The 26,988-nt window shown below is 34.6% G+C and overlaps 3 protein-coding genes across 3 annotated transcripts; all 3 read right to left on the bottom strand.

Annotated features, from left to right (window-relative positions):
- Nucleotides 1-1,108: 1,108 nt before the first annotated feature.
- Nucleotides 1,109-10,989, bottom strand: LOC122581745 (AUGMIN subunit 7). The gene is made up of 9 exons (XM_043754017.1): nucleotides 10,753-10,989; nucleotides 10,560-10,645; nucleotides 9,459-9,520; nucleotides 5,465-5,556; nucleotides 4,296-4,421; nucleotides 3,225-3,315; nucleotides 2,664-2,771; nucleotides 2,373-2,471; nucleotides 1,109-1,562 (listed from the first exon to the last, which is right to left on the bottom strand). Exons 1-9 carry the CDS (start codon nucleotides 10,884-10,886, stop codon nucleotides 1,344-1,346), a joined length of 1,017 nt encoding a protein of 338 aa, XP_043609952.1. The 5' UTR covers nucleotides 10,887-10,989; the 3' UTR covers nucleotides 1,109-1,343.
- Nucleotides 10,990-12,544: 1,555 nt separating this feature from the next.
- On the bottom strand, nucleotides 12,545-16,101 carry LOC122581002 (serine/threonine-protein kinase BRI1-like 2). The gene has a single exon (XM_043753145.1). It carries the CDS (start codon nucleotides 16,006-16,008, stop codon nucleotides 12,664-12,666), a length of 3,345 nt encoding a protein of 1,114 aa, XP_043609080.1. The 5' UTR covers nucleotides 16,009-16,101; the 3' UTR covers nucleotides 12,545-12,663.
- A 4,936-nt stretch (nucleotides 16,102-21,037) lies between these two features.
- LOC122581922 (glycine-rich protein A3-like) lies at nucleotides 21,038-24,050 on the bottom strand. The gene is made up of 3 exons (XM_043754238.1): nucleotides 23,886-24,050; nucleotides 21,786-22,142; nucleotides 21,038-21,498 (listed from the first exon to the last, which is right to left on the bottom strand). The coding sequence occupies exons 2-3, from the start codon at nucleotides 22,108-22,110 to the stop codon at nucleotides 21,242-21,244; spliced, it is 582 nt and encodes a 193-aa protein (XP_043610173.1). The 5' UTR covers nucleotides 22,111-22,142; nucleotides 23,886-24,050; the 3' UTR covers nucleotides 21,038-21,241.
- Between the last annotated feature and the right edge of the window lie 2,938 nt (nucleotides 24,051-26,988).

The following is a 26,988-nucleotide window of genomic DNA, read 5'->3' as shown; positions in this document are numbered from 1 at the left end:
AAATAAAAGTTATTACTCTACTATCTTTTATGTAACGGACAAAGATACAATAGAGTTTCAAAAATAAAAACAGAAAACAATGGCATAAAATGATCTGATGCTTAAATAGGCTTAATTCTCTACGATGTACGCGGAAAAAAAAAACACTTTTTATAAACATGACTTTATTATATGAAGTAATTTCGTTTAATGCTTTTCAAAAAAAAATAATAATAAATAAATAAATAAATAAATAAATAATAATAATAATAATAATAATAATAATAATAATAATAATAATAATATAATAATAATAATATAATAATAATAATAATAATAATAATAATAATAATAATTTCGTTTAATAAGTTTGGATTATCTTGCTTGTTGTAGGGTACTTTATGTTTATACTATGATGCACCTTTGTACAAAACTTCTCAGGTTGGGAATGGTAAGCCATGTTTAAGTGAGATAGATGAGGTGGTTTTTGGATTGTTCGATTACCGTTCAATCAAAATATAGCCCAATGGCTAAAAATTACAAGGTCGAACTTGTGCCAGCGTGTCAACTCTTCACCAATTCAAGAAATTTTCATTCGCTATATATGAATCTTAATTTCTTCATTGAAAGTGAATCCTCATATTTTCCATTAAGATTTTCGTTTGTAAAGTTTCTCTTCAGTGAGACAATCTTTATTTCTTCACTCAACTATAGTGGAAGACCATCAAATAACTATTGAGGGTATGTCTGATATTTAGTTTATAACTAAAACTAAAAGTTGCAGTTTAATTTTAAAGCTAAAACTTAATTTTAGAAAGAAAGGTTTGTTTGACAAAGTAGTTAAAGTTTGAAACTTAAAAATGTAAAATGATACATAATGAAATATCAATAGAATAAGATAGAATATTTTTGAAAATATTCATGTATATTACCATACTATATGTATGTCTGGAAGCTCACTAGTGGAGCTAGTGGAGCGATGCGCATGGAGCCGGCAATCTTATTATTGGAGGGACGAGGCGATCCCTTTCAGTTTTCAGATAGAAATAGCAAGCGCATATAACCTCAAACTAGTTTTATAAGATATTCCAAATAACTTCTTTATACTAAGTTCTAAATAAATGAGCAGTTAAACAAAACTTGAAACTCAAACCTTTTTTAAAATAAGCTCAAATCAAAATCAAGTCTATTCCAGATATATCCTATGAGGAGAAAACAAAATAGAACTTCCTGACAACATGAAATTACCATGAATTACGCACAAACACACAAGGAATTGCATATCACATTCATTCATAATTATATATAACATCGTTGTTATGGGAGCAAAACAAATGTAAATTTAAAATGGTTGACCTTTGCTTCTAAAAATGGGTTTGCTCAATATTTGACCCTGACTTTTTTGCTTCATCACGGGCTATCGAGGCTGAAAGGATTCCAAGATCACGGTTTAAGAAAGTCAAAGCAGATTCACATTCAGATATAATTCTTGCTACCGAAGATGGTTGGCCAGAGAGTGTTTCAGACGATCCAACAGCCACAGCAGCATGTGAGTCACGTAGGTTTCTCAAGTTGCCTAAGAACTGTCATACAAACCAACAAAGATATGTATCATCAGCAAAAGAGATATCAAAAGAGGCAGGTCAGACAAGTTGGGTAATGGTCCAAAGTATAATTGCATAGTTTAACAGGCCATGTAAGGTTGAATTGATTTTCCCATCAAAATTTTTATTCATAACTTCTAATTTATTTATTTTTGTTACAGTTAGTATGCCAAATATAATTGCTAAAATTTTCATCATTTCCATGATTATCCAATGTTTTAGCAGTTTTACTGTTTTATGCATTAGAATACACTATGCATGACTTTTCACATGTTTGACATGTTTCATTTTAGGTCATTTTAGGTAAATAGTCCAAACTATCATGTGAACCGTAACTTTCCTTATTAGCAAAATTCAAGCTAATTGTCTTCAAAAAACATTGATGGTGGTTAGTTTAATTTTGTGATCAACTCTCTAACCATCATTTTTCACATCTCTTTTTTGCATATTAATGACTATTTATGCAAAGAGATATAACTAGAAACACTAAAGAGTGAGTAGCGTTAAAGAAATACCAGAAACTAAAATGAATAAAAAAATCTACTTCTTTATGTTTGTTTAAACTTTAAACTACTTCATCTAAGAAAGATTGGTAATTGTTTTGGTGTTTTCACAAGACAAATCCCCTAATTGGCTAATTTACATTATTTGACTTATACACTTAAAAGCATGAAACATGTAGACATTGCAAGTTTACTATAAATCAACCATATATATATATATATAGAGAGAGAGAGAGATGAAGGCAAAATGGCCATGCATGCAAAAGGGTTTTTCAAAAGGTTTTACCTTTAAGAGCATCTTGTAAGCATCTAATAAGCGATTTGCAGCAGGTCCAAAGCCATGCAATTGTGGTACCTCCATCATATGAGTCCATGGACGTATTTCCTAAAACAAAATACATGCACAATATTAGTCTAATCTGCCTTAATCATATGGTTTTCAGCCTAATATATGTCCACGATATACGTAGATGAAACTAACTTTCCAACAGCTTATCATAGTTCAAGAATAAAGAAATATAAATAGCAAATAACAAGGGAGTTAATAGATCATTCATAAGAAAGTTAAAAAAATAACCTTGGTGTAAATTGTATTAAAGGATCTTGCAGTTTCTAAGAAAGATTCAAGATGTGCACGCAGCTTCATGTCCACTTCAGCATACTCCTCATCAGGATTGTATGAGTGCTACATTTAAATATCACATACAAAACATGAAAATCTCAATGCAATGCATCATAAGCGAGACTCAATATATTAGTAAGTCCAAACAAGGGTTGGCAAATTGGGTAGGGGGTCGAAAGGCTTGCTTTCTATACAGGTCAGGGTTGACCCGAGCCACATTTATGTCAAGAAAATTTGAATAGTTTGTATTAAATAAGATCACAAAAATTAAAAATAAGTAAAAATCGCTGAAATAAAATTTTCTTTTAGATAGAGGGTTTAGTAGGTTGTACATTAGTATGCATCACAGTTACCCTAACATTCAGACATGTTTGACCCAATTCTTTTAAGTAACCTTAATTATGTTACCTATCCGACCCATTAAATCAATTCATAACCCAAACCAGCAAGTCTGTAAATGAGTTAAAACCGACACCTCTAGTTCATATGTTAAAGTAGTAAGGAGCTGGATATAACCTTTGACGCTAAATCATCAACCATCTCTTGCAGACTCGATAGTCTACTAGATTGACTGGCGAGTTGTTTCTCCAAATCTGATATGTCAGGCCTGAAAAACAAATAAATTCCTATATCTTTAGAAGCTTTAAGAAATAAAGAACACTAATTATCCATGGTTGCCTTTTATAGTAGTTTTTAACCAGGAGCCACAGGCATGTTTCATTAAACAGCTATGGAATTTCGAAGGTGGAGTTCACAAAAGTTGGTACATATATTTAACTTTTTACACATACAGCCAAAATGAGGGCAAGGTATAGTGTAAATTTTAAATGGAACTGCAAAGAACATAGATTAGAAAGCTCATGGATCATATATCATACCAGGTCAATAGGCAGAACGATGTTAATGATCTAATGCATTAAAGAATCCAAAGCATATGCACTGTACAAAGCTTCACCAAAAAATCCATTATCCTATATATACTACTGTTCTGTAATTTGAAACCATAGGTTCTTTATGAACAGACAAATTTATGCATCTCAGTAATACATAATAACCAGCTTTTTGTAGTCTATATTGTAGCCATGAAGTCTCAATGTAAGTCAAGAACTGGTCCAACAATACTGGGATTATAAAAAAGGCATTTACACTGGAACTACAAATCAAGTTTAGCTTGTCTGAGGTACTTTGGGAGACTTTTAGTATATTTATAACATCTATTAACATTACTGGAAAACCCTTTTATTGACTGTAATGAAGATGCATCCTAACCAAAAGCACTTGTAATGCAAGTATACAACTTACATTAGTTTATTCCAAAATATCAATACAGTCCTTTGGAGTGGTTTCACTTGGTTAAAATACAGAGATCATTCATCATTTATATAAAAAGATGAAAATTTCACATGCTTTACTGTATTTCACTATGCATTCTCAACCATTGTCTGATATGAATTTTATAGATGTAAAATACAACAAGCAATATGTACCTCTCACTGAAAACTCATTCTAATTTTACTTATTTTTACATTTAAAGAATGTAGATTCTGATGGCTGCAATGAATAATTTAAGGGTCGAAAGGATCTTACAATGGATATATGGACTGAATTTGCACATCAGCAGGGAACAGTTTGCATTCCTCGGAGAATATTTGAGCTTGTTTTTCAGCAATAGAATCTATTAGTAGTATGTCCTTTGCCACCTGTTCATCAACGCTACCAGGAGATAAAGCTAAATCACTAACGGTGTTAAAGAAGATAGGTTACTTATAGAGATGGCAAGATGGGTAGATCAGTAAAATTGAGCAACGGATCAAAATGGCTAAATTTGCAAGGGTGAGAGTGGGTCAGATTATTTTGACCCAGAACAGTCTTTGTCAAAAGAACTATACGTTTTATCATGTTTGTAAAACTCGGCCGAGAAATCGAACTCGATGCGGGACTCGGATACCAGACAGGTGGAATACGCCTGACTTGAGCTACAAGCTCGGTCAACGGGGTAAAACTCTGCCAACATGAGTCAAACAGGGATCAAAGAAGGTCAAATTTTTATTTTTTATCACTTTTTTTTAACTAATTTCTAATTCTTAAATAAACTATTAAGTAAGATTCTAACTTCAGCTTTTAATTCTTGTTTTGTTAGCAATTTATAGTGTGTCTGTCACTAACTTTTTTCTTAATCTATGGAATAATATTTATATTTTCAAACTTTGAAGTTTATTTTTATGTTTCTAAACAATTAAGTTTGAACTTTGAAGTATCATGCTAATGTTTTTAAACATTTATGTTTTAGTTTCAAATTTCTAGTGTATGTCTTAATTTATATCACATATAATTTCAAAAACTATAATTTGTCTATATAAAAATCCCAATCAGATTATCCCCGAGCTGAATCTGCGTCACCAAAAACTCTTGACTCGCCCCCTCTCCGAGCCGCTAGTTCTCCAACCTTGCGTTTTAAAATAATTAGTGTGACAAATATGATCAAACATATCAAATTTCAACAATAATACAAGTTTTCAACAAGATGATCAAGTAGTTTAAAAGTTCAAAATACAAATGGTGCGACTTTCAATCCATTTGACCCATTTAAATGGTTTCCTTTTAAGTTATATTCTAAATTTACCCATTTGACCTTTCAGAGATAAAGCACAACCAGAATGGACCCATTTACAAGTGTGGTCGACATCTCAACCACTAGTTGACTTATAAAGTCAAAGATAATGTAATGGAAGAGCATGTAGAAATATGATATTCACCTCCACTCGGGATTATCAGCGTAAATGCTAGCTTCAACAAGATCTACAATCAGACGAAGCATCTCTGCCCGTTCTTCATAACTTCCTCGTCCCTACAAACCAATTAGATTTTAACAGACTTCAACAGAAATAAGCATGTCTCTGATTACCTATAAAAGTTACAAAAAAATGCCAGATTGGGGTTGCATGCGAAGGTCTATCTCTAGTTACTAGTATTATATAAGCTAGAAAAGAATCAAGTGTGGAAATTTATTACTGCGCAGTGTGCACCCCAAGATAATCACTGTTTTCAGTTAATATCTTCTGTTTGGTGATGGTCAGGTTTCAACAATGAAGCGAAAGAGCCCCAGCCTAATAAACCTGAATAGAATACGGCTAACAGTTTGCCTGCCATGTGAACCACATAAGCGCCGGTGGAATTTTCCTATCTACCAACAAAAGAAGAGAAACTTCTGTTGTTGGATGTGCATGGGACTAAGCGAGTGCCTTGTGATATGTTTTGGTTACAAGGTGGCATGGACATCACGTTATGCAAAAAATATTACATAAAGTATCCATAAATCTATAGACAATTCACTGTGAAATGTATAAATAGCTATCCTTTGGAAAAAAAACTGATATTGTAATTTCATTGAATGTCAGACAGATGTAACTCAGATTACAATTCTGAGCATGTATGAACAGGTCAACGATTTCAATACCCAATCCCGTCCTAGATTGGGTACGGGTTGTATGAGCAAGTCGTAATTCCAGTATCTTTCATGTCAGGTGATACAAAGCCATGTGATAGGACCCGACCCAGATGACTTTGTCAATAAACCCACCACTCATGCTGCAGTTAGTGTTCCATGATGTCTAGTTTTCCATGATGTCATTTGTTAGTTTCCCAGGTTGTCTTGCATGCATTAGCTAAGAGAGGAGTACAACTCCACCCTATACATGTACTATCAGTTTTCTGCATTAGTTTAGGCCCATGTTTACTTCTTATAAATTGTAATGTTGGCATATGGAATATTAAGAAGAAATTTGGCAGTAAAGTCTCTCTCGATCTCTTATTTCTTGGAGCCTAACCCACTCTAAGGGTTCTCTATCAATTTGGTGCTTTCATTCTCGTACCATGCCTCCTTGAAAGGAATCAAACTCCAACGATGATCCACTCAACACCCTCATTGACAAATTCGATCAATTTCTCACCAATCCCACCAGCACTGCCGACACAGCCGCCAAATTTCAAACCTTGCAAGAAACTCTAAAACAACTAGAGATGACATCCAAGTTCCTCACCTCGATTGAAAAAAAACCCGAAACTCCCACAAACTTCTCATTTGGCTTTCTAAACCTCAATGACTCGCCTTGTTCAAGTTCCAAAATACCTCCAAACACACCCCCAAACAGCAAGTCACAGCAACATCTTACCCCTCGTCAACCAAAGATTCACCTGCCCAATTTTGATGGTTCAAACCCCCTCGATTAGATCTTTCAAGCAGCAAATTACTTACAGTACTATTCCGTCCAACCCGCGGACCGTCTTTCCTTGGCACAGTTTTACTCCACTGGTGAAGCTCTTAGTTGGTACAAATACCCTGCCAAAAATAACCTGCTTTCTGATTGGCCTGCATTCTCGCGAGCACTCGAACTCCGCTTTGGTCTTCTTCATATGAAAACAACCAAGTGGCTTTGTTCAAGCTACACCAAACCACCACTGTTACCGCATATGTTGCGGAATTTGAACGACTAAGCAACTATGTCGTTAGATTACCACCGCATATGTTGCGGAATTTGTTCAAACTCCTCTTTTTAGCAAGCTGTTCTTGCTAAGCTAATTGAAGATAAACTTGGCATCACCGGCTCACCGCTCCATACTCTTCATCATCATCTAATGCTGTGACTTCCAATTCGCCCCTGGCTACCCCCACCGTTATTACCGGCACCAACTACTGCTATGACTACCTTGCCTACTGCACGTTTGACGCCGGAACAGATACAACACCACGTCAAACTGCTGGTTTATGTTTTCGTTGTTCTGAAAAGTACATCCCTGGTCGGTGCAATCCACCTCAGTTTCTGCTCATCACCAGCTTTGAGGACAATGCTCTTTTTGAGGAGGGAGTATTGATACTACCCATGTGATAGGACCCGACCCAGCTGACTTTGTTAATAAACCCACCAATCATGCTACAGTTAGTTTCACATGATGTCTACTTTTCCATGATGTCATTTGGTAGTTTCCCATGTTGACTTGCATGCATTTAGTTAAGAGTGGAGTACAACTCCACCCTATGCATGTACTATCAGTTTTCTACACTAGTTTAGGTGCACGTTTACTTCTTGTTTTGTTTCCTATATATTGTAATGTTTGCATATGAAATATTAAGAAAAAATTTGGCAGTAAAGTCACTCTCTCTCAATCTCTTATTTCTTGGAGCCTAACCCCCTCTAAGGGTTCATTCTCTATCATCAGGCCACGTGGACCTTGTAATATTATAAGTCTATTCTATATACACAATGCATTCGTGTGTATCAATTAAGAATTAGGAATAGCATGATAACTTACCTTCAAATTACTCACTTTCACTGATACTGAAATATTGCAAATTTTTCATCTTTTTACAAATTTACACTAAAAATACAAGTATAAACTATAAACTATCACTTCCATAAACATCTAAAACCAAATACACAAACATCAAAACCTATAAGATTACCTTCATAAGTTCATGTAATTTGATGAGTTATGGTGAGATCTCACCTAAACAAACCTTAATTTCGTGTGTGTGTGTGTGTGTGTGTGTCTATATATATATAATCGAAGCTTTGAAGAAGCTTGGAAAGGAAAATCTTGTGAGCCTCCAACGAGGCAAGAAAGAGAGAGAGAGAGACTTGCGAGGCTTGGATAAGGACAAAAAGGGTGTCGAGGATTACGCCTTCACCTTGGATAGAAGCTGAGCCTTGGAGAGGCTTGGGAGTTCTTGTTCGAAGCTTCAACATGAGAGCCTTAGTGAAGTTTTGCGAGGCGCAGAAAATTATAAAGATTGTTGAGGCTTGGCGAGGCTTCCCCTTGGTGAGGCTTACAAGACCTCAATCCTTGCCGAGGGCCACCCGAGGCATAGAAAAGGCAAAAGAGCATCTAGGCTTGGAGTGGGACCAAGAGAGACTTTGACGAGGCTTGGCAAGAATAAGGAGAGTAGAGAGGCTTAGGAAAGCTCCAACACTGTCGAGGCTTGCGAAGTGTCAATCTCGATGATACTAGAGGGGCTTCGGCTTTGGACCCAGCCCATTTGGTGAGGCAGCGGACCAATAAAGAGCAAGATACCATCTACACATGTTGGACTTTGTCACGCTTAACAGTAAGACTTCGACAAGGCTAGAATACATATATGCGTGCATAAATATAAATAGATATATGTATATGTATCTATTAATCTAAATAAGTCGAAGGCTCGCAACGCGGCTGACTGGCAAAGACGTATAAATGACTGACAACGAACGTTCTAATACCTCGTATTGTCCTTTTGGGTTTTAGGGCCAGGGCCCATAACCGACAAAGCCCAAAATACGAGGTTACCCTAATCTGAGGCCTATATATCTCCAATCATTAGTTTTTCAGAATTCAATATAATCACAAATTCATTCAATTCACTCTCAATCAATCATTACACAAGAATATTTATATTTCATATCCTCCAAAGGTCGAAACATCTCTTTAGAAAATCATCATTCACCTTACATTCGCTAAGAATTTAGTAGGTTTGCATTGCATAGCAGGAGATCTTGATGATTTTCATGGTTAAACCCCTTTTGTGATTAAGCTTAACAATCCATGCTCAAACATAATTATTAAGGTAGAAACTCAGAGTAACATACATACGTCAAAACTTATTTGAATATGCATATACTAAACCATCCAATACTATTAGCAAACCTAAATGCAATGTAACAAAAACATCCAACAAATCAAATTCTACTACAGAAGTATTATGAGAATGAAACTCACTTGAATAACTTCTGTATCTACGGTGGTGGTTATGCCAAGAAACTTTGCAATCTCTGCCAAATCTGTACAAATCGTCATGTTATAGGTCTTGTAGACAGAAATAAAAAACAAATTATGGAAAATCACCAGTACTAAACTCAATATGTTTCATTAAATCCCAGTATAGATCAGAATTTTGATCCACATACAGCCACAATAACCAGTAATCATATATATACCCTATCCCAACTTTAATTCAACACTAACAATCACATCATCATTTCTCTATATCCACGTTACCGAACACTTTAACCTCATCCTTCTTCATATCCACATATTATCAAACATCCTCTCTTCCTATATCTTACACTAGCAACATCAAAAAATTGAATTGTCAGAAAAACTACAAGCCTTGCCACTTTGCACAAGTACGCTACCTTACTACAAAGTTATATTACATTTTTCGTCAATCCTGGGTTCAAGCCTGGGCACCCCCATAGCCACAGTCGTTGAGTGAGTTAGGTATACACAGCTGATTGTGAGCCGTTTTAGGTTTCACAAACTTAGAACCCTACTCCCTACTTCCTAAGAGACATTGAAACTAACAAGTAAAATTTATTTATGAAATATAAGATAGCAACAACAGTATATCAGAACTAATGAATGATCATATGAATATAAATCGACAAACTTTGCACCGTGCCCTATTATATGTATAAACCATTAGTAAATCTTTATTTTTGACATATAAACCAACCAATTGGGATCTCAAAAGACTAGTAAGTAAGTAAGTAACTCCCAATGCCGTCTTCCACGGGTTTTGGGTCCCAATACCGTCTTCGACGGTGTATGGGGGAGGTTGATATGTAGACAACCTTACCCCTACCAAAAGTAGAGAGACTGAGAGACTGCTTCCAGGTTCTACCATAGGTAGAAAAGGACCTCCAGCCTTGCTGGGCATGAGGATCGAACCCGTGACCTCTGTTTCCAGAGGCATGAGCTCCAACCACTGATCCAACCCAGTTGGTTTTTGGGATCTCAAAAGACTAACAGAGTAAAAAAAAAAAACTTAAGTATATATCAAAATTAAATGGATATAAAAACAATAAAAACAGATATTACATTGTATACGAGACGTTTCTTCGTCTCGATCCATAGCATCTCCTTGTAAATTCTGTTGAGAAAAGGGGGATTTATCACCTAATAACCTGCCACCCATTTTAATTTATCAACTTCAATTCATACCCAAAAAAGTAGATACATATATACATATAACGAATATATACATCAAAAAAAAAAATAATTAGAAAAGTACTTGAAAAAGAGCCATTCAAGAAGAGAGTAACGTTCCATGCCGGCAAAAAGTAAAGATTGAGAAGGTGCATTTGCTCTTGGGTATGATAACAATGTTAATTTTCTTTGTATCTCTTCCATTTGTTTTGATGCCATCTTCGATCGATCTACAAATATTTGATTTTAATTTAATTTGGGGGGTTTTTGAGGAAAATGTTTGAAAGAGTTGAAATGTGACTGGGGGCATTTGGTTGAGGAAGACAAAGAGAAAAAGTGTATTGTTGTGGATTTTGATCCCTATAAATTTATGATATTTCAGTATGGCACAAAAGATTGCTATATCATTTTTGTTACTTCTTAACTTTTTTATTTTTAAAGTTTAGAGTTGTAATCAAATGAAAAATATAAAAGAAGTTTATAATCACATAACAAATCTCAATAGTATATTTCTTCTTTTTAATATTTTACCTTTTTCTTTTAATATCTTGTGGTGATATACTATAGGGAGTAATCGGTCATATAAGATAATTTCTTTAAAGAGTTTCACCTTTAACCATTATGACTTTTATTTTAAAAAATTATAAATAAAAAATAACAAACGAAAAAAATAAGTTAAAGAATAAAATAAAATGGGAGGAACGGGAAAAAGAAAAATTGGAAGATATATGGCTAAGATTTGTCGTGTTTTCTACATAATTATAATTTGTAAATGAATATTTACTTAAAAATATAATTATGTTCGCGCAATGGGGCAACAGTGGGGTAGTGATGGTGGAGGTGATGGTGGTGATGACGAATGGGATCGAAACTAAGACCAATAAGTTACTAAGGAAATTTCAAAGCATTACACCAACTCATTTATTTCTATAAATATGAGTTTAATTTCTATTTTTTAAATATATCATTGCACAAATAGAGTTAGATGATTCTTTATTGGTTATCTTAGTACTATATGCTAAATAATAATGTATAGTTTCTTTTGAATTAATTATCAATAATTCCATATAAAACAAACTGACATGCTTATTTTAAGAAATTACTTTTAATAACCCTAACAAGTATATTTAAAATGGTAATTTTTGCATTTTATTATTTTTTGCATCTAATCCTGAACTTATATTTAGAATGACAATCACGGTTAGATGTTTTATTGATGCATCTCATGAAAGTAACCTAAACAACTTGTATTACCGTTACGACAACTCACACGTTATAAATCGTTACCGCTGCAACGCGCGAACACCTTTCTATCCTTTGTCAATTTATATATTTTTTTAGGTCGGGTCTTTGATTAAAAGAACAACCTTAAATTTACAATTACATACGGGGATCTTGATATTGTGAGTGTTTAAGAAGTTAATGCCAAACTAACTTTGCATATGACAACATATATACAATAAACTTTGAATCCAAATATGGATGGTGGGGAATATAAGAGACAAACTGCAGTCAAAGGCACGCCTTTGCACCACTAAACAATTTCATTCTTCTTGTCCCTCTAAATCATTCATATTTTCATTATACCTTTGGCTTGGCGTGCAATCTAACTTGCTTTTCCAACTGTTCAATTATCATAATTATTGAAATTTCAAATATAATCATTTATGTATTAAGAAAAAGAGAAACTAAGAATACAGTCATTTTAAATGTGTAACATGTGTTCTGTGTTCATGTCCTAATCATTTTTGACGTTGGAAGCGAGGCTAAAATTCCTTTTTTTTTTCTTGAACATTAGGCTAAAATTCATTTAGTTGCCAAAATCTCCTTTTGAAACATAAAAGCAATTAATATTTAATAAATAATGTTAATATACATATGTATAATGAACAACTTTATAAAATGATCGTCTAAGAAAGAAGTATTACATTCAAAAGGTCGACAAAAAAACGATATTGACAAACCAAATTTTACTACGGTTCGTATAACAAGAGAACTAAGTAACAAGATTTCTAGGCACATTTAGATCTCTAAGCAAGGCCACAACTTGTAACATATTTGGCCTTCTTGAAGGGAAATCATCAACACATTGCAACGTTATTTCCAAAAACCTTATTATTTCCTTCACGTCTTCCCTTTCTTGTTCATCGGGGTTTGATAGTAGTTCGGGATCGATAACTTCTCTTGATTTCCCTTCCCGGACCTTCGTTTTCGTCCACCCGACTAAATTTGTGTCACCAAAGTCATCTTTATCCGTTGGTCTTTTACCGGATAAAAGTTCTAAGAATACCACTCCTAACGAATAGACATCGCCTTTTGCCGTGCACCTAAAACTTTGATAGTATTCTGGCGGGACGTATCCAGGGGTTCCCGCCAAAGTACTCACGCTTAGATGTGTGTCAAGCGCATTGATTAGCCTTGCCATCCCAAAATCTGAAACATGAGCCTCCATTTCATGGTTTAGTAACACATTGCTTGACTTCATATCGCGATGGATGATGTGAGGGATGCAATTATGATGTAAAAAACATAACCCTTTTGCGGCACCTCTTGCTATCTTTTTCCTTTCTTCCCAACTCAAGATCCTACAATTTGATGCACCCTTCATTGATCGCCTATGGAGCATTTCATCAAGGCTACCGAACTCCATAAATTCATAAACCAAAAGTCTTTCTTCGCCAATCTTACAATACCCTAACAATGGTACAAGGTTTTTGTGGTTGATTTTCCCTAGAGTTTCCATTTCGGCCATGAACTCACGATCACCTTGGTTACTCAAGCGAACGAGTTTCTTGATTGCCACACTTGACCCATCCTTTAATTTTGCTCTAAAAACTTCTCCAAAGCCACCACAACCAATTAGGCTCTCAGATGAGAACCCATTGGTGGCTTCAATCAACTGCGAAAACTTCAGCTTTCGCAGTTGTCTTTGAAATGTAGCTACATTGATGCTCAATGGCTCTTTCTCCTTTTCAATCTTCCATGTTGTGGCCGAACGAGAAGCTTGTAATCTCTCAAGCAATTTTTGTTCTTCAACTACCTTTTGTTTCAATCGCATTGCAATCACCCAAACGACCAACAAACACACTATAGCAACCAAAATGAGAATTCCAACTATAATGTTGTTAGCCCAAGTTTTAGTCGATGACCGCCTATTACCTCCATTTTTTCGACCATCACCACCAGAATCTGCCACCGGGTTACTCATCGTGTTGCATTCGGGCAACGGGACCCCACATAGTCCTGTATTGTTTGCATACTGACTCTCAGGTAACGTACTAAGTTGCCCTCTTGTCGGAATCTGGCCAGTTAACTCATTATTAGAAAGATCAATCTGAACCAAAAATGAAAGATTTGAAAATGATTCCGGAATATGTCCTTGAAGCCTATTATGTGATGCATCAAACACACCCAAGTTCTTCAAATGCCCAAATGTATCCGGCATCTCACCAGATAATTGATTATGAGACAACACGAGAACCTGTAACGCAATCATTTCACCAAATTCATCCGGAATTCTCCCACTAAGATTGTTATAAGAAAGATCAAGATACTCTAGAGTTTGATACTGGGTAAACAAGCTCAAAATGGCGCCTGAATACATTCTTGTAAAGTCACAAGTCCTCAAAGTTGGAACCTGTTGTAGTCTTTCAGGCTGGATTCCAGCAAATTCGAGCAAACCACCGACTCCTTTACAAGAATTCCCAATATTCCTAACAAAAACAATGGTATTTCCTGATAGAATTCCTATCAAGGGTTGTGCTCCAATATGTCTTCCTATTCGAGGTGGGATTTCACCGGTTAACTTATTACTATTCAAATCTAACCAAACTAGGCTGCTACAATTTCCCAGTTCCGTTGGAATTGTGCCACTCAAACTGTTGTTTGCTAACTGTAAGACAGCTAGCCTCGATAACAAACCGAATTCTGGTGGGATTTCACCAGAAAGTGAGTTGCTTGTCAATGACAGCCATTCAAGATTACTGCATTTTAGGAGTTCCACTGGAATAGGGCCAGAGAGGTGATTATTATTTAAAATAAGATCTTTCAAATTCTTTAACTTCCCCAATTCAACCGGAATATTCCCTTCCAACCCATTGTACCAAGCGATAAACTGCTCTAGATTTTCTAAATTTCCTAGCCCAGCTGGGATTGAACCATTGAGGTAGTTCAAGCTGAAATCTATCGTTTTTAGATTCGAGCATTGTGATAAATCTTCCGGGATTTGGCCTACAAACAAATTATCTGGAACTCGAATCACTTCAAGTGAAGATGCTCTTGAACATATCCCAGATGGGATAGTTCCTGAAAACATATTTGAGCTGAAATCCAACACTTTTAACTTCTCACAGACCAAAAGAGACAGGGGAAATGACCCGGAAATATGGTTACCACTTAAAATTAATCTCTCTAGAGAACCCATGTTTTGAAAGAAAGAATCGGGTAATGAACCAGTGAGATTATTGTTGGAAAGATCAAGAACTTGGAGCCAAGCACACGAAGATAATGAACCAGGAATTGTCCCACTGATGTTGTTAGACGAAAGCCCGAGTTCTAATAAAGATTCACAAAGATCACCCAACTCATTAGGAATCCAACCAGTGAGTTGATTATGAGAAACACCAAGAATTTGTATGCTTTGTAAATTTCCCAAAGATTTTGGTAAGTCACCATTGATCAAATTATATGAAAGATTCAAATTCTTGAGATTAGTATAATTTGAAATTGTGACAGGAATAGTTCCAAATATGTCATTAGAAGATAGATCAAGAACTTGAACCAAACCAGGATTCGACACAAGGGTTTCGGGTAACAAACCAGTTAGATTATTTTGGGAAAGATTTATGACTACAAGATTCTTGAATTTGACAAAAAATTTATCGAAAAGTAAGCCTTTGATACCACTATTAGATAGTATAATTTGTTCTATACTTAATGGAAGTTGAAACAAAGAAGTTGAGTTGATAAACAAATGTTGATTTTCGGATAAGTTCAAGATAGTTAACATATCTAAAGATGAAAAAGGATCGAAAGAGACCGAACCCTTGAGATATGACTCACTTAAGTCTAGTTGAGTGACTCGACCATCGGTACATGTGACTCCATACCATTTACATGGAGTCTTGTTGGGCTGCCAAGTTGAGAAGACTTCATTTGGGTCATCTTCTATCATGTCTTTGAACTCGAACAATGCTTGAGAATCGGTTTTAATGGCGGTTGATGAAGTGTAGGGGTTTGGTTTGGGTATGGAAGAGTGTTTTAAATTTGAAGCTGAGTTTAATAATATGAATGTAAAGGATATAGATGCATAAAAGTATAGATGTAATGTGTTGATCTCCATTGGAGAAGTGTGAGTTGCAGAAGCTTGGTGCTTGTTGTCTAAGTAAGTCAAAAGGTGGTATATATAATGGAGTGAATAAAAGTTGGAAAAAAAATATATATGTGTGACTATAACAAGTAAATCATATATATAAAAAGATTTTACTTGATAATTTTAAAAGAAGTCTATGTACCCTTCTTTTACAAGTGATATGATGACACAAAAAAATCAAACTGCTACTGAGTATATATTATGTTATCATGTATAGTTAAGTCTAAAGATGAGATAGAAATACATGGCGTGCTCACTCTTCACATAATTTCATAGACCCCATAGTCACTAAATCTTGTTTTTTCTACTTTTCTAATTTGATATTAAAATTTTATATTGTGTGATGCCTTTTCAAAGTAACATACATATGATTCAGCTTTTATTCTTAAAACTTGATGTACCAATATATATACCATTTTGTTTCTTAATGCGACTTTTCTTATAAGTCTCACTCTTATGCAAATATATCATCGTTATACGAGATAATCCTTTATTAGAGTTTGTCTTTTGTCTCTGTTGTGGAGCGACTTAGATCGAGTAGAAATTAATATGTGTGACCTTATAAACAAACAAGGTGTATCAGTTTGAAAACTTTTTGCTTTTAGAAACAGAGGTTAAAGGTTCGATTCGCACTCTTTGCAAATTGGCAAAGACTGTTTACATCTCATTTCCTACATACCAATGTCTCTATCTTTTGATAAGCTTAAGATTGTCTACATCTCACTTGCCCCATACCTGAAAGGCGAGATTGAGTAACTGTTTGATTTTTTTTTATGTGTGACCTTATACTGTTTTGTTATACATGCATATGTTGTGTACCGTTATATGTACGTGTAGCTTAGTTAAAGTGATCCTAACAATCTAAATCACACGCCATAAAAGAAAGGGCTCTCAACTAGGCTTTGATGTCCTGCAGGTTTCCTTTTTACTTTTCTTCTTACATATATATACCACCATCATAGGGCACTCAACTAATAACCTTCACACATCATCACTCAGCAACCGAAGTTAAACATAGCTATATGATGTGGATTGCATTTGCATTGTGTGACTCCTATTTTTGTACAATTATAAGAATGGCTCTTTGGAGCAAACAGAACATTGGTGTACTACCATATACTGAAAGTCTTCTTGATGTGATCTCTCATGTCCCATGATAAGAACATGGGTAAAATTAAAAGGTTGGATCATATCATGTACATATGACTTGACAGGAAAGTCGATATATGATTTAATCGAGGATATATATTGTTATGAGCTCAACAACGATAACGAAAACAACAATGATACTCAATCCTGTTAAGAGTTGTTACAGACAATTCCAAAAACTCTATTTGTCTAAAATACTCTTATTTTTGTACCCAAGTGTCAATCATATCCTAATTTGAATTTGAATTTATACAGATGTAAAATATAATGAATAGACACTACCAGAGAAAAGTCAGAGGAGATATATGTTGGTCTTGGTCAAAAGCCATGTAGGACCACAACAAAGGTCAATTCTTTGATACAAAGGTTATATATATATGGTGTATGATCCAAGGCCTCTCATTAGTCATTAATCCTTCTTACATCAAATATCATGCTAACTTATCATCATGTGTCTAAATTATATCTCACTATAAAGTAGTAAGTGTGTCTTTCTTAATCATTGTACCATCTAAATATAATAATCCACTTTATGTATAACTGGGATCGTAATTAAACATAGCTATCTGCTACAAAATTCGCATCTTCCTTTTCATGAAAGCAAAACAATACATTTTGTCAATACGACAATACTTTGCAACAAGACCACTACTCTCAATGGAAGCCATGAGACTCGTGCCTCTTGTTTTCACTCGTGGTTGAGGGTTCTTGGCGGTGACGAAGCCAGGATTTTGTTTTAGAGTAAGCCAAAATGTCATATAATTTGTCAAAAATTAATAAGTGTCAAAATATGGCGATTTTAGTTATTAAATCATACAAGTCTATTTAAAAACTAACCAAATAAAAAGATTTAAAACTTTGATGGGATAAGGGATCAAATTTTTATTAATTTATCCATATAAATAATAGTGAGATTGGTAAAGTTGGGACGAGTCTTTGCCCACTTTAAAGATAAAGTGGTTCCGTCACTGGTTTGTGGTGCGAACAACGAGGCTTTTTAGTTTTAAAGTGTAAATTTAAGTAAATTATGGCTCCAAGAACATTAACACAAAACTTGCCCTTCAACGTGGGGTTGTAAGATTTTTTATCAATGTTGTATATCTGCTTAAATTTTCAGTAAAAAACAAAGATTAACCCGTCACCCTGTTTAATTTTGCATGTATTACACTTCAAATGGTTAGACGTGCAATATCCTCTCTAGTTGGTTTTTAACATAATACATGTTGAGTTTTTTGTGAGATAGAAAGAGAGATTTCTATTAATATTATAGGCCTCTTATTTTGCTACTTATGTTTCCCACAAAACACCCAATACGACCTACTATGTCAAAAATCTAACATAGAGAGGATCTTGATCGATATAGAAACAATATAAGGGGAATAGAGTAGGATAGTAATTGGAGGCACTTAAAAAAGCATACATGGAGTGGGAGATAAGGCATGATTCTCAAGGGATGATGAACAAAACCATATGATTGCAATTCCCACTCCAAATGTTATATTCTCTTGATTTATGTGCACATAAATCTGTGATGTGAGTTCTTGTGGTGCTAAATTGTTACAATCATAACTTCATTCTTTACATTCCTTTTGCCTTTCTAACCGAATTTCTTTTACATGTTTATCTTTTCTATATTATTATTATGATTCCTATGGACTGTAGCATACCTTCTAAGTTTGAAGTAACACGTGGAAAAATAGTTGCAATCCGTACCCGGGGCCTTCCGTTTTAAGTTCTCATTTTTCTATAATTTTCGATTTTTCACCATAAAAAGTGGGTTGAGCAGGAGAACTTAAGTTCATGAGTCATGACTATTTTGTCATTTTTGATCAATTTGGTAAAGATGACACAATTTAAAAGTTAATTTGGTCTTCTTTAAAGTTACTCGGACATTTGAATAGGATTGTCAAAGAATTCGGGTTTAAGTTGGTGGGTCTGATTTGTTGAGTTTGGGTTGGTAGGTCAACCTGAAATCATAACCGGAATTGGAAATCCAACCCGACCCGTGACATGCTAACCGAGAAAAGACCATGCAACCCATTTAACAATTTGTTCTAATGGGTTGGTGACTTAATTTTGGGTTGAATGAGTTTTCTTAGGGTCAAACATGTCAAGTGGGTCAAACGTGTGGGTTTCAAGTCAACCAAGTTTTGTTTGCGCTTAAACAAGTCAAACGAGTTTAGGCTAGTATATTTTTATAAATTTATGAAATACGTCCGAGTAACATTCGACTCGACATGTTTTACCTAAATTTCTACCCTCGAATCTGTCCTGGAAAATAATCAGGTTGGTGCATCAAGATCATACAACCTAAGCCGTTTATTTCCATCCTCAATCATGTCTTGAAAGGCTGGAGGTCTTTTTATATCTTAGATCTACATCTAAACCGCATTGGGTGTTTACTTACTTTTGATAAGTCGAGTTCATATTGTGTCAAATATTGACACCACTGCTTTTTGAGTTTTGACACTACTAAAGCTATAAAGTTGTTCGACTCGGTGAATGGACAAACAGGAGTATCTCTATGTTTTTTTTTCTAACTCATTTTCCGGGATATGTTTATTGTGAACTCCATATAGTTACCTTCTGGATTTAGGGGTTTTAAACCAGAGAGGCGCCACAGGCAGCCAAAAAAGAGAAGTTTTACTCTATTCCAAAAGAAATTGACAAAAGAATTGAAGTACGAACTTTCTTCTTGCTAACCACAATTTTTGCTAAAATGAAAAACATATCAAAACATACCAGAGTCACCAAGCTCAGATAACATCCAACGGAAATAAGAAGGCGTCCTAGTGTTGTTAGGCGCAATGAACATAATCTTAGTAACAGTGAAAGGGACAATGGACGTGAAGGTTTAGAAAATCACTATGTATTTCTTATGTTGTGCCTTTACTTGCTTTAAAAGCCTACTATTCTTTCATTGTTCAAAGATTGAGCACAACAAACGAAGACAAAGCAATATTACACTAACCATCCTCGCGTCCAAGATTCCTTTCACCAATACAAGAGTAATGAGATATCAGATGCAAGAATGTGTGTTTGCTATGTATTTTATTTCTGAATGGTTAGCATATATTTGTTAAAACCCACAATATCATTTAAAACAGAAAGAATGGTCCCCAAATGGGCTTTGAATCTGATTCTGTAGTGTACTTTAACGAAGTATGAGGTGTTTAGGGTGAAAGGCACATGAAGATGCTACTTTGTGTAGTTTGTTAAACAAAGCCATATGCTCCTATGGATTTAATGTGTCGAGATACTATGGTGTAAAGAAAATCCATTATTAGAGGACAAAGAGTCCGAGATGGAAACATAACTCAATGGGGTCAAGTGATTCTCTACTTTCAACTTGTTCATACATCAGAACTTCGATAGGCCTGGAAGTCTGGAACCATAACTCATAGGTGTCAAAAAGATCCCTTAAAAACGTTAAATCACTCTTCTAGAGCTGGAGCAAGAGACTAGATGGTGATTACGTACAGGTCAGAAGTCAGCCTGAAGAGTTCTAGACCTCCTAAATTACTTGATCGAAAATACTAAACTATCACCAACAACATATAATAAATCATTTATTTGATGGATATAAAAAGGGCAAAAGAAAAAAAAAAAAAAAAACTGACAGATGAGCTCAATCGAACCAATCCATTCTAAGCCAAACTCGTGTTAACCCATTGTATTACATTAAACCTAGTTGAGGGCGTACATGTTATGAATCTTAATCAGACTTCTCTGAGGTTGGAAAAGAAGCTCTTATTGCACGCTTGAAGCAATATAGACTACAAATTCTATATATTTTTCATCTGTATCTGGGTAAAAGAGAAAGGCAACCAGAAACGACTGGCACACATACTTGGGTACTAATTACAAATTCTACATATTTTTCATCTACTTTTGAACAACACCATATTAGCAAATCAACCAAACCATAGGGTTCCAAATCTACAAGACACAAAGAAATCAGAGGAGCAACTACAATCGTTATAGTAAAATTAAAAGAAAAAACTGAGAACATGGTTCTACGAAGCTAATAATAGTGAAAAGACACATACTGAAATCACTTCCACATTTTGTGCTTTCCTCCAAAAAAGCCCTTATGCTTTCCACCAAACATCCCGTGCCCGTGCTTCCATCGCTTTCCGAACTTCCCATGCTTGAACTTACCATGTTTGAACTTACCATGGTGACCCCCAAAGTGTCCATAACCACCATGATGTCCATAAGCACCATGAGCAATATGGTGTGCCCCGTATGCAGCTGCAGCGGCTGCTGCTCCTCCAGCTAGCAATGTTCCCATTCCAGGTCCTCCATGTCCTGAAGAACATTTTTAATGAGACTAATTTCACAATAAATTTACATATTTTACTGTAAATCAAATATGTAAATATTCTTATAAGAACCTGGTTAAGTATGAACCCATATCAATACCCTTAATTGCAAATATTTTGCTAAACTATAAGTCTTATTAAGCGTTTAACTATCAGCAACAGACTTCTATTAAGCTAAAAAGAGTCAATAGGTGCAATGTTATGGAGGCAGTAATTAGATTATCTGAGTACGATAACTGTGACAACATTAAAGGGAGTTCTTTAAAACCAAACCTGAATGATGTCCTGATGGACCAGGATAGCCTGTTGGGGGGTAGCCAGCTGGGGGATAGCCAGCAGGAGGATAGCCATGCTGTGGATAACCGCCTGGTGGAGGGTAAGCATGTGGTGGATATCCACCAGGTGGAGGATAACCAGATGGTGGGTAACCTCCAGAAGGAGGGTAAGGATACCCATGAGAGCCATGAGGAGGGTATGGTCCATATTGTGGAGGGTAGTGTCCACCACCAGCAGCATATCCAGCTAGGTGAGAAAACAGTCCTTTGTCTTGATCACCGTTATTGTTATTGTTACGTTCATCATCAGCACCGCCACCCATTTTTCTTTAACTTGATACTACTTCACAATAAACTGCAATTGATATAAAAGATATGATTAAAATGCAATACAGAGTTATTATGTTGAATTGTTGATCAGAATTAGAAAATCATTCAGTGTCTTTATTTAGAAAATGTAACGGTCCAACAGAAAGCTAAACATACAGATGACTACACTATGGACAGATCAGCTGTATTGTCAAACTTTACAATGTTAATTTGGGTGTTCTATGCTTGGTAGTCGGTCGCTCTGCTTTACAATTAACTTTTATTCCATGTTATTGGTGGTTAATTGACGGTGGTTACTTTTGGTGCTGAATCTTAAAAACCTATGAGTATCTGATTCCAGTTTTAAAACAAAGACTCGAATACGTATGTTTTGCAGACCAGATGTAAGCAACCGCTACAAAACCTTTTAGCAAAAAGCACTCTACATACATGTTTCAAACACATTTTTTTTCCTATGATACAATCAGATGATGCGGGAGTATAGTGGCGGAGCTATGTAGTAGCCACGGGTGGCCATGGCAACCCCACAATATCTATAAAACTATATATTTTTAGTGCTATTTTTATGTATTTATATAGTTCAAAGGTAATTGGCAACCCCAGACTGGTATAATTTAATTTTATATTATAATTTTTACGCTTATTAGTATCGTGAAAACTTTTCGGCGACCGCAGACTAACTAGTGAGTTAACTTTGAACCGTTAATTACTTCCTTAATTTCAACCTTAATTTGATTCTAACTAATTAACTATCACATTTGTATATATAGACATGACGACTATATATGCCAACCAATTAAATGTTGAACATCAATATAAAATTTTGGGAACAATGATGCATTAAGACAAGGCAGTCTGATACTATTTAACTTTACAAACTTAAGAGACTCGTAAGATAGTACATCCATGTTCAAACGGACCGATTAGATCTTCTAACTCATAAGTCAAGTGGAGTCAAATTACTTATTATAAGAAAAAAAGTAATGAATCTCATGGACCTAAACCAATTCTTAAAAAAATTTGGGTTTTGATAACGACAAACCCAGTGCCGTAACTAGGATTAATGATTTATCAATCACTAATTAGCGTCAAAAATGGTCATTCGGACAATTAAATCATGCAAATTTTTTGCAAAGTAATTAACAACCCCATCCAAAATTAACAAATAAAAAAAAAGAAGCCTAACATTATACTATATTATACTACCGTTAAATTTGTGAAGGTGCGTCACGGCCAACCCTACACTATACATAGCTCCGCCAACAGACGACCCTCACTAAGTTTTTATTACATATTTTATAATAATAACACAAAACAAGAAATTAGTATTACAACCACTCTCTAACCACTCCACTCAACCATATCTTGCTTTTAATTATTTACTTTACTTTTTCAAAATTATTAGGGTTTCAGGTTAATCAAACACATCTAAATTTTGATGCTGATCAAACAATAATTATGAAGTCATGTATATTGCAAACAATGAAGAATGGAATATTAATTCATAAATTATATATATACACACACACTATACATGCGACAGGAATATTTGATGATTGATGATGAAACTAATTAATTAATCAACTATAAATATAGAATTAAAAAAAAAAGTAAAATCATCATGCTAAAATATATAAAATTGGTGATGATCTGAATATATATATATATATAACCTTTCAAAAACAAAAAAATCTAAATATATATATATACATAAAACCTTTCAAAAACAAAAAAATCTAAATAAAAGAGAGAATAATGAAGAACTGACCGAATTTGGTGAAAAGAAAAAGATTTGGAGAGTTATCGTAATAGCAACAGAGAAAAATCTGGTCCTCGAATCAAGAGAAAAGAGGAAGATTTATTTATTCATTTTATAGATAGATAAGAAAAAGGAAGGGGGGAAGATGGTGGGAAATTTCATGATGATCAATGAAAGCATGGGAGAACATACATAGGTTTGCGTTAGGAAATTGGATTCACGCGTTTCTTAGGCGCGTCTCTGCTCCTATGTATTATCAATCCATCGATTACTTTGTTTTCTTTAAAAGAAAATTTACACTTTTCGAGTTTTCGTCCATTCGAAGTAACTGATGACGTATGACATCCGCGACTTACTTTTAACTACTAAAACATTACCCCTTGCAAAGGTCACAGGGTCTTTTGAGAAGGAATGGAATTTTTCAAAGGAATTGGAATTTGAAGGAATGAAATTTCTTCCTTCATCCTCAAGGAATGGAGATTCCATCAAATGATGGAATGTTTACATTCCTATGAAATGAGATTCTCTCTTCTTTGTGCAACCAAATGCACTACGGAATGGAATTCAATTCCAATTCCATCAAATTTCATCAAATTCTGTGAACCAAACGCGACCTTAGGCTACCACATTGCTTAACGAATCTAAGTTGTATCAGAACCATTGTCTAGTTTTGTAAAGTCAACTCTTGTACATAACTAGACGATGTACCGAATAACAGTCTCTGAAACGACTCGAATCAATTTAAAATAAATACGATTTTTTTTTGTACTAACCGTAAAAAGTGGTCGTAAATTTATGATTGATGGCCGTAAATTTACGGCTTAATTACAACTGACCGTAAAAACCTAACCGTAAAATTATGACTTAAATTATAACTAGCCGTAAAAATGGGTCGTAATTCGCTCCAGGATTTTTTTCTTCTTTGTTTGAAAACAACTCGAAATTACAGCCATAAATTTTCGGTCCCATCTAAATCAATGGGGCGTAAAATTATGGTCAGAGCCGTAATTTTATGGTCCGAACTGCACTTTCCTAATTTAACCAAAAATCCATATTTCACATTCCATGCTTCAAATTCTTTAAAACCAAAACACCAAAATGAGTAAAATCATATATTACAACATAATGGATATATCCAAAACCTTGACCATTGAAATATACATTACAACGGCCAAACGGGTCATTCGCCCGTAGTTAACAAAAGTGGCAAAATGGACGATTTAACCCTTTTTAGTTGCATACTTCATTCAACAAAACTCATGACTTCCAAAACATAATAATATACTTTGTTTACCAAAATGAACATGTATCAAGAGTCAAAATGTATCAAGAGATTGTCTACACAATTATCCAAGTTGTCAACCTTCAAAGATGGCCAAAATACCTTTAATAACTTCTATTTCCAAATCTATCACTTGATCAAAGCTTTTCCTTGGCTACTACCAACTCCTATAAAAAGTTAAACAACTAAAATATAAGCAATTGCCTAGTGAATGCATATACATATAATCATAATCAAGTTGCCAAATAAATCAAACATCATATATAGCCTATTTTTTGATAGTCATTTCATTCATCACAATCATAAACATAAAATAACACAATTTCTACATGGCCATGGATTATGCTAGTAGGATTTTACCCACCTACTAGTCTTTATCATATAAATTGGCTAGTAGGAATTTACCCACCTACTAGCTTTCATAATAAAAATCACATTATGCTAATAGGCTTTACCCACTTACTAGCTTTCATTCATTATATTAACATTTTGACTAGTAGGAATTTACCCACCTACTAGTCTTCATAATCAACAAACATATGGGTCATAGGAATTTACCCACCTATGACCTCTAATAACTAGAACATGATTATATGCATATACACTCACTTTAACTTGGCTATTTGGCACTATATGGCTATTAGGCTCAACAAAATGATCTTTATCACCTACACATGATGTAATATATATCTATGAGTTTTACAAACCCAACTCTTTCACAATCATCTAATTGAATTCCCCATGAACTCTATCATTATGGTGTTTGGCTACTTAAAATAATTCAACATAAATTTTTGTAACACAATTCTAGCCAACACCTAACATATGTTTCATCACTATGGGGTTCATCATCATAAGAACTCATTACATTAACCCCTAATTTCTCCCTTTTTAATTCCATTAGGGTTCTTTAAAAATCCCCAATTTACAAAATTTCCAAATTCATTAGTCAAGAACCCTAATTTCAATAATCAAAACCCTAATTTACAATTCAACAATTACGAAGAATTTCTTACCTCAAAGAACAATAAAACAAATATAATTTCCAATTTTTCCTCCTTTCTTCTTGTAAAATTTGACCACCACCAAGCCACTATAAACCCCCAATTTGCTTCTTTATCATTTGAATTAGTTAATTAGATTAGGAGGATAGATTTCTTATATGCTTTCTTATGGATTTTTGAAGTATTAGAGAATGATTTTGAGACTTAAGAATGAAGAGAAAAATGGTGGAACTATGACTCATAAACATGAAATGGTTGGGCACTCTTTTCCCATGCCACATTTTTATTTTATTTTAGTGGGTATTATACTCGCTAGCCACTAAAGTTCCAATTAAATGAACCCCTTATCTCAAAATAAAAAATACTAGGAATTTAATTTAATGTCAAAACTATGATAAAGGTTAATTTTCTATTACCTTAAAATATTATGATGTTACAGTCTCTTACCACCTGATGTCACTCGTCAGGAACCTTTACACACCCATGGGGGACCAGAGCTAATCTCCTATACGGTCTCCTATAAATACTTGCCCTTGATCTCAACTTAAGGGCATGACCAATTCACAAAAATACACACAAAAATACACTTGGTAGCGTGAAGCTAATTATTTACTTCATACCAATTGGGAATAGGGGTGTAAATAAGACGAGACAGTTCGCGAACTACCCAAAATCGAATCGCAAATTACTCAAAATCGACTCGGTTTTAGTCGAGCCGAGGTCGAGCTCGAGGTACTCAAGTAGACTTTCGAGTCGAACTCGAGCCTCAATATAGCCTACTCGAAAAGCTCGTGAACTTAATCGAACTTGTGCTTATTTACATTTT

Source organism: Erigeron canadensis, chromosome 9 (genome assembly GCF_010389155.1).
Source record: "Erigeron canadensis isolate Cc75 chromosome 9, C_canadensis_v1, whole genome shotgun sequence".
In the NCBI taxonomy this organism is placed as follows: domain Eukaryota; kingdom Viridiplantae; phylum Streptophyta; class Magnoliopsida; order Asterales; family Asteraceae; genus Erigeron; species Erigeron canadensis.
The sequence above is the reverse complement of the archived record's forward strand: the minus strand, read 5'-3'. Positions and strand labels throughout refer to the sequence as shown.

Excerpts from the sequence above, each read along its gene's own strand:
- LOC122581745 (XM_043754017.1), bottom strand. The coding sequence starts at position 10,886 with ATGGCATCAAAACAAATGGAAGAGATACAAAGAAAATTAACATTGTTA. Across the intron at positions 5,557-9,458 it reads TAGATACAGAAGTTATTCAA|GGACGAGGAAGTTATGAAGA; the intron begins GTGAGTTTCATT and ends ATTGGTTTGTAG. Across the intron at positions 2,772-3,224 it reads TTGATGATTTAGCGTCAAAG|CACTCATACAATCCTGATGA; the intron begins GTTATATCCAGC and ends ATTTAAATGTAG.
- LOC122581002 (XM_043753145.1), bottom strand. The coding sequence starts at position 16,008 with ATGGAGATCAACACATTACATCTATACTTTTATGCATCTATATCCTTT.
- LOC122581922 (XM_043754238.1), bottom strand. The coding sequence starts at position 22,110 with ATGGGTGGCGGTGCTGATGATGAACGTAACAATAACAATAACGGTGAT. Across the intron at positions 21,499-21,785 it reads TCCATCAGGACATCATTCAG|GACATGGAGGACCTGGAATG; the intron begins GTTTGGTTTTAA and ends AATGTTCTTCAG.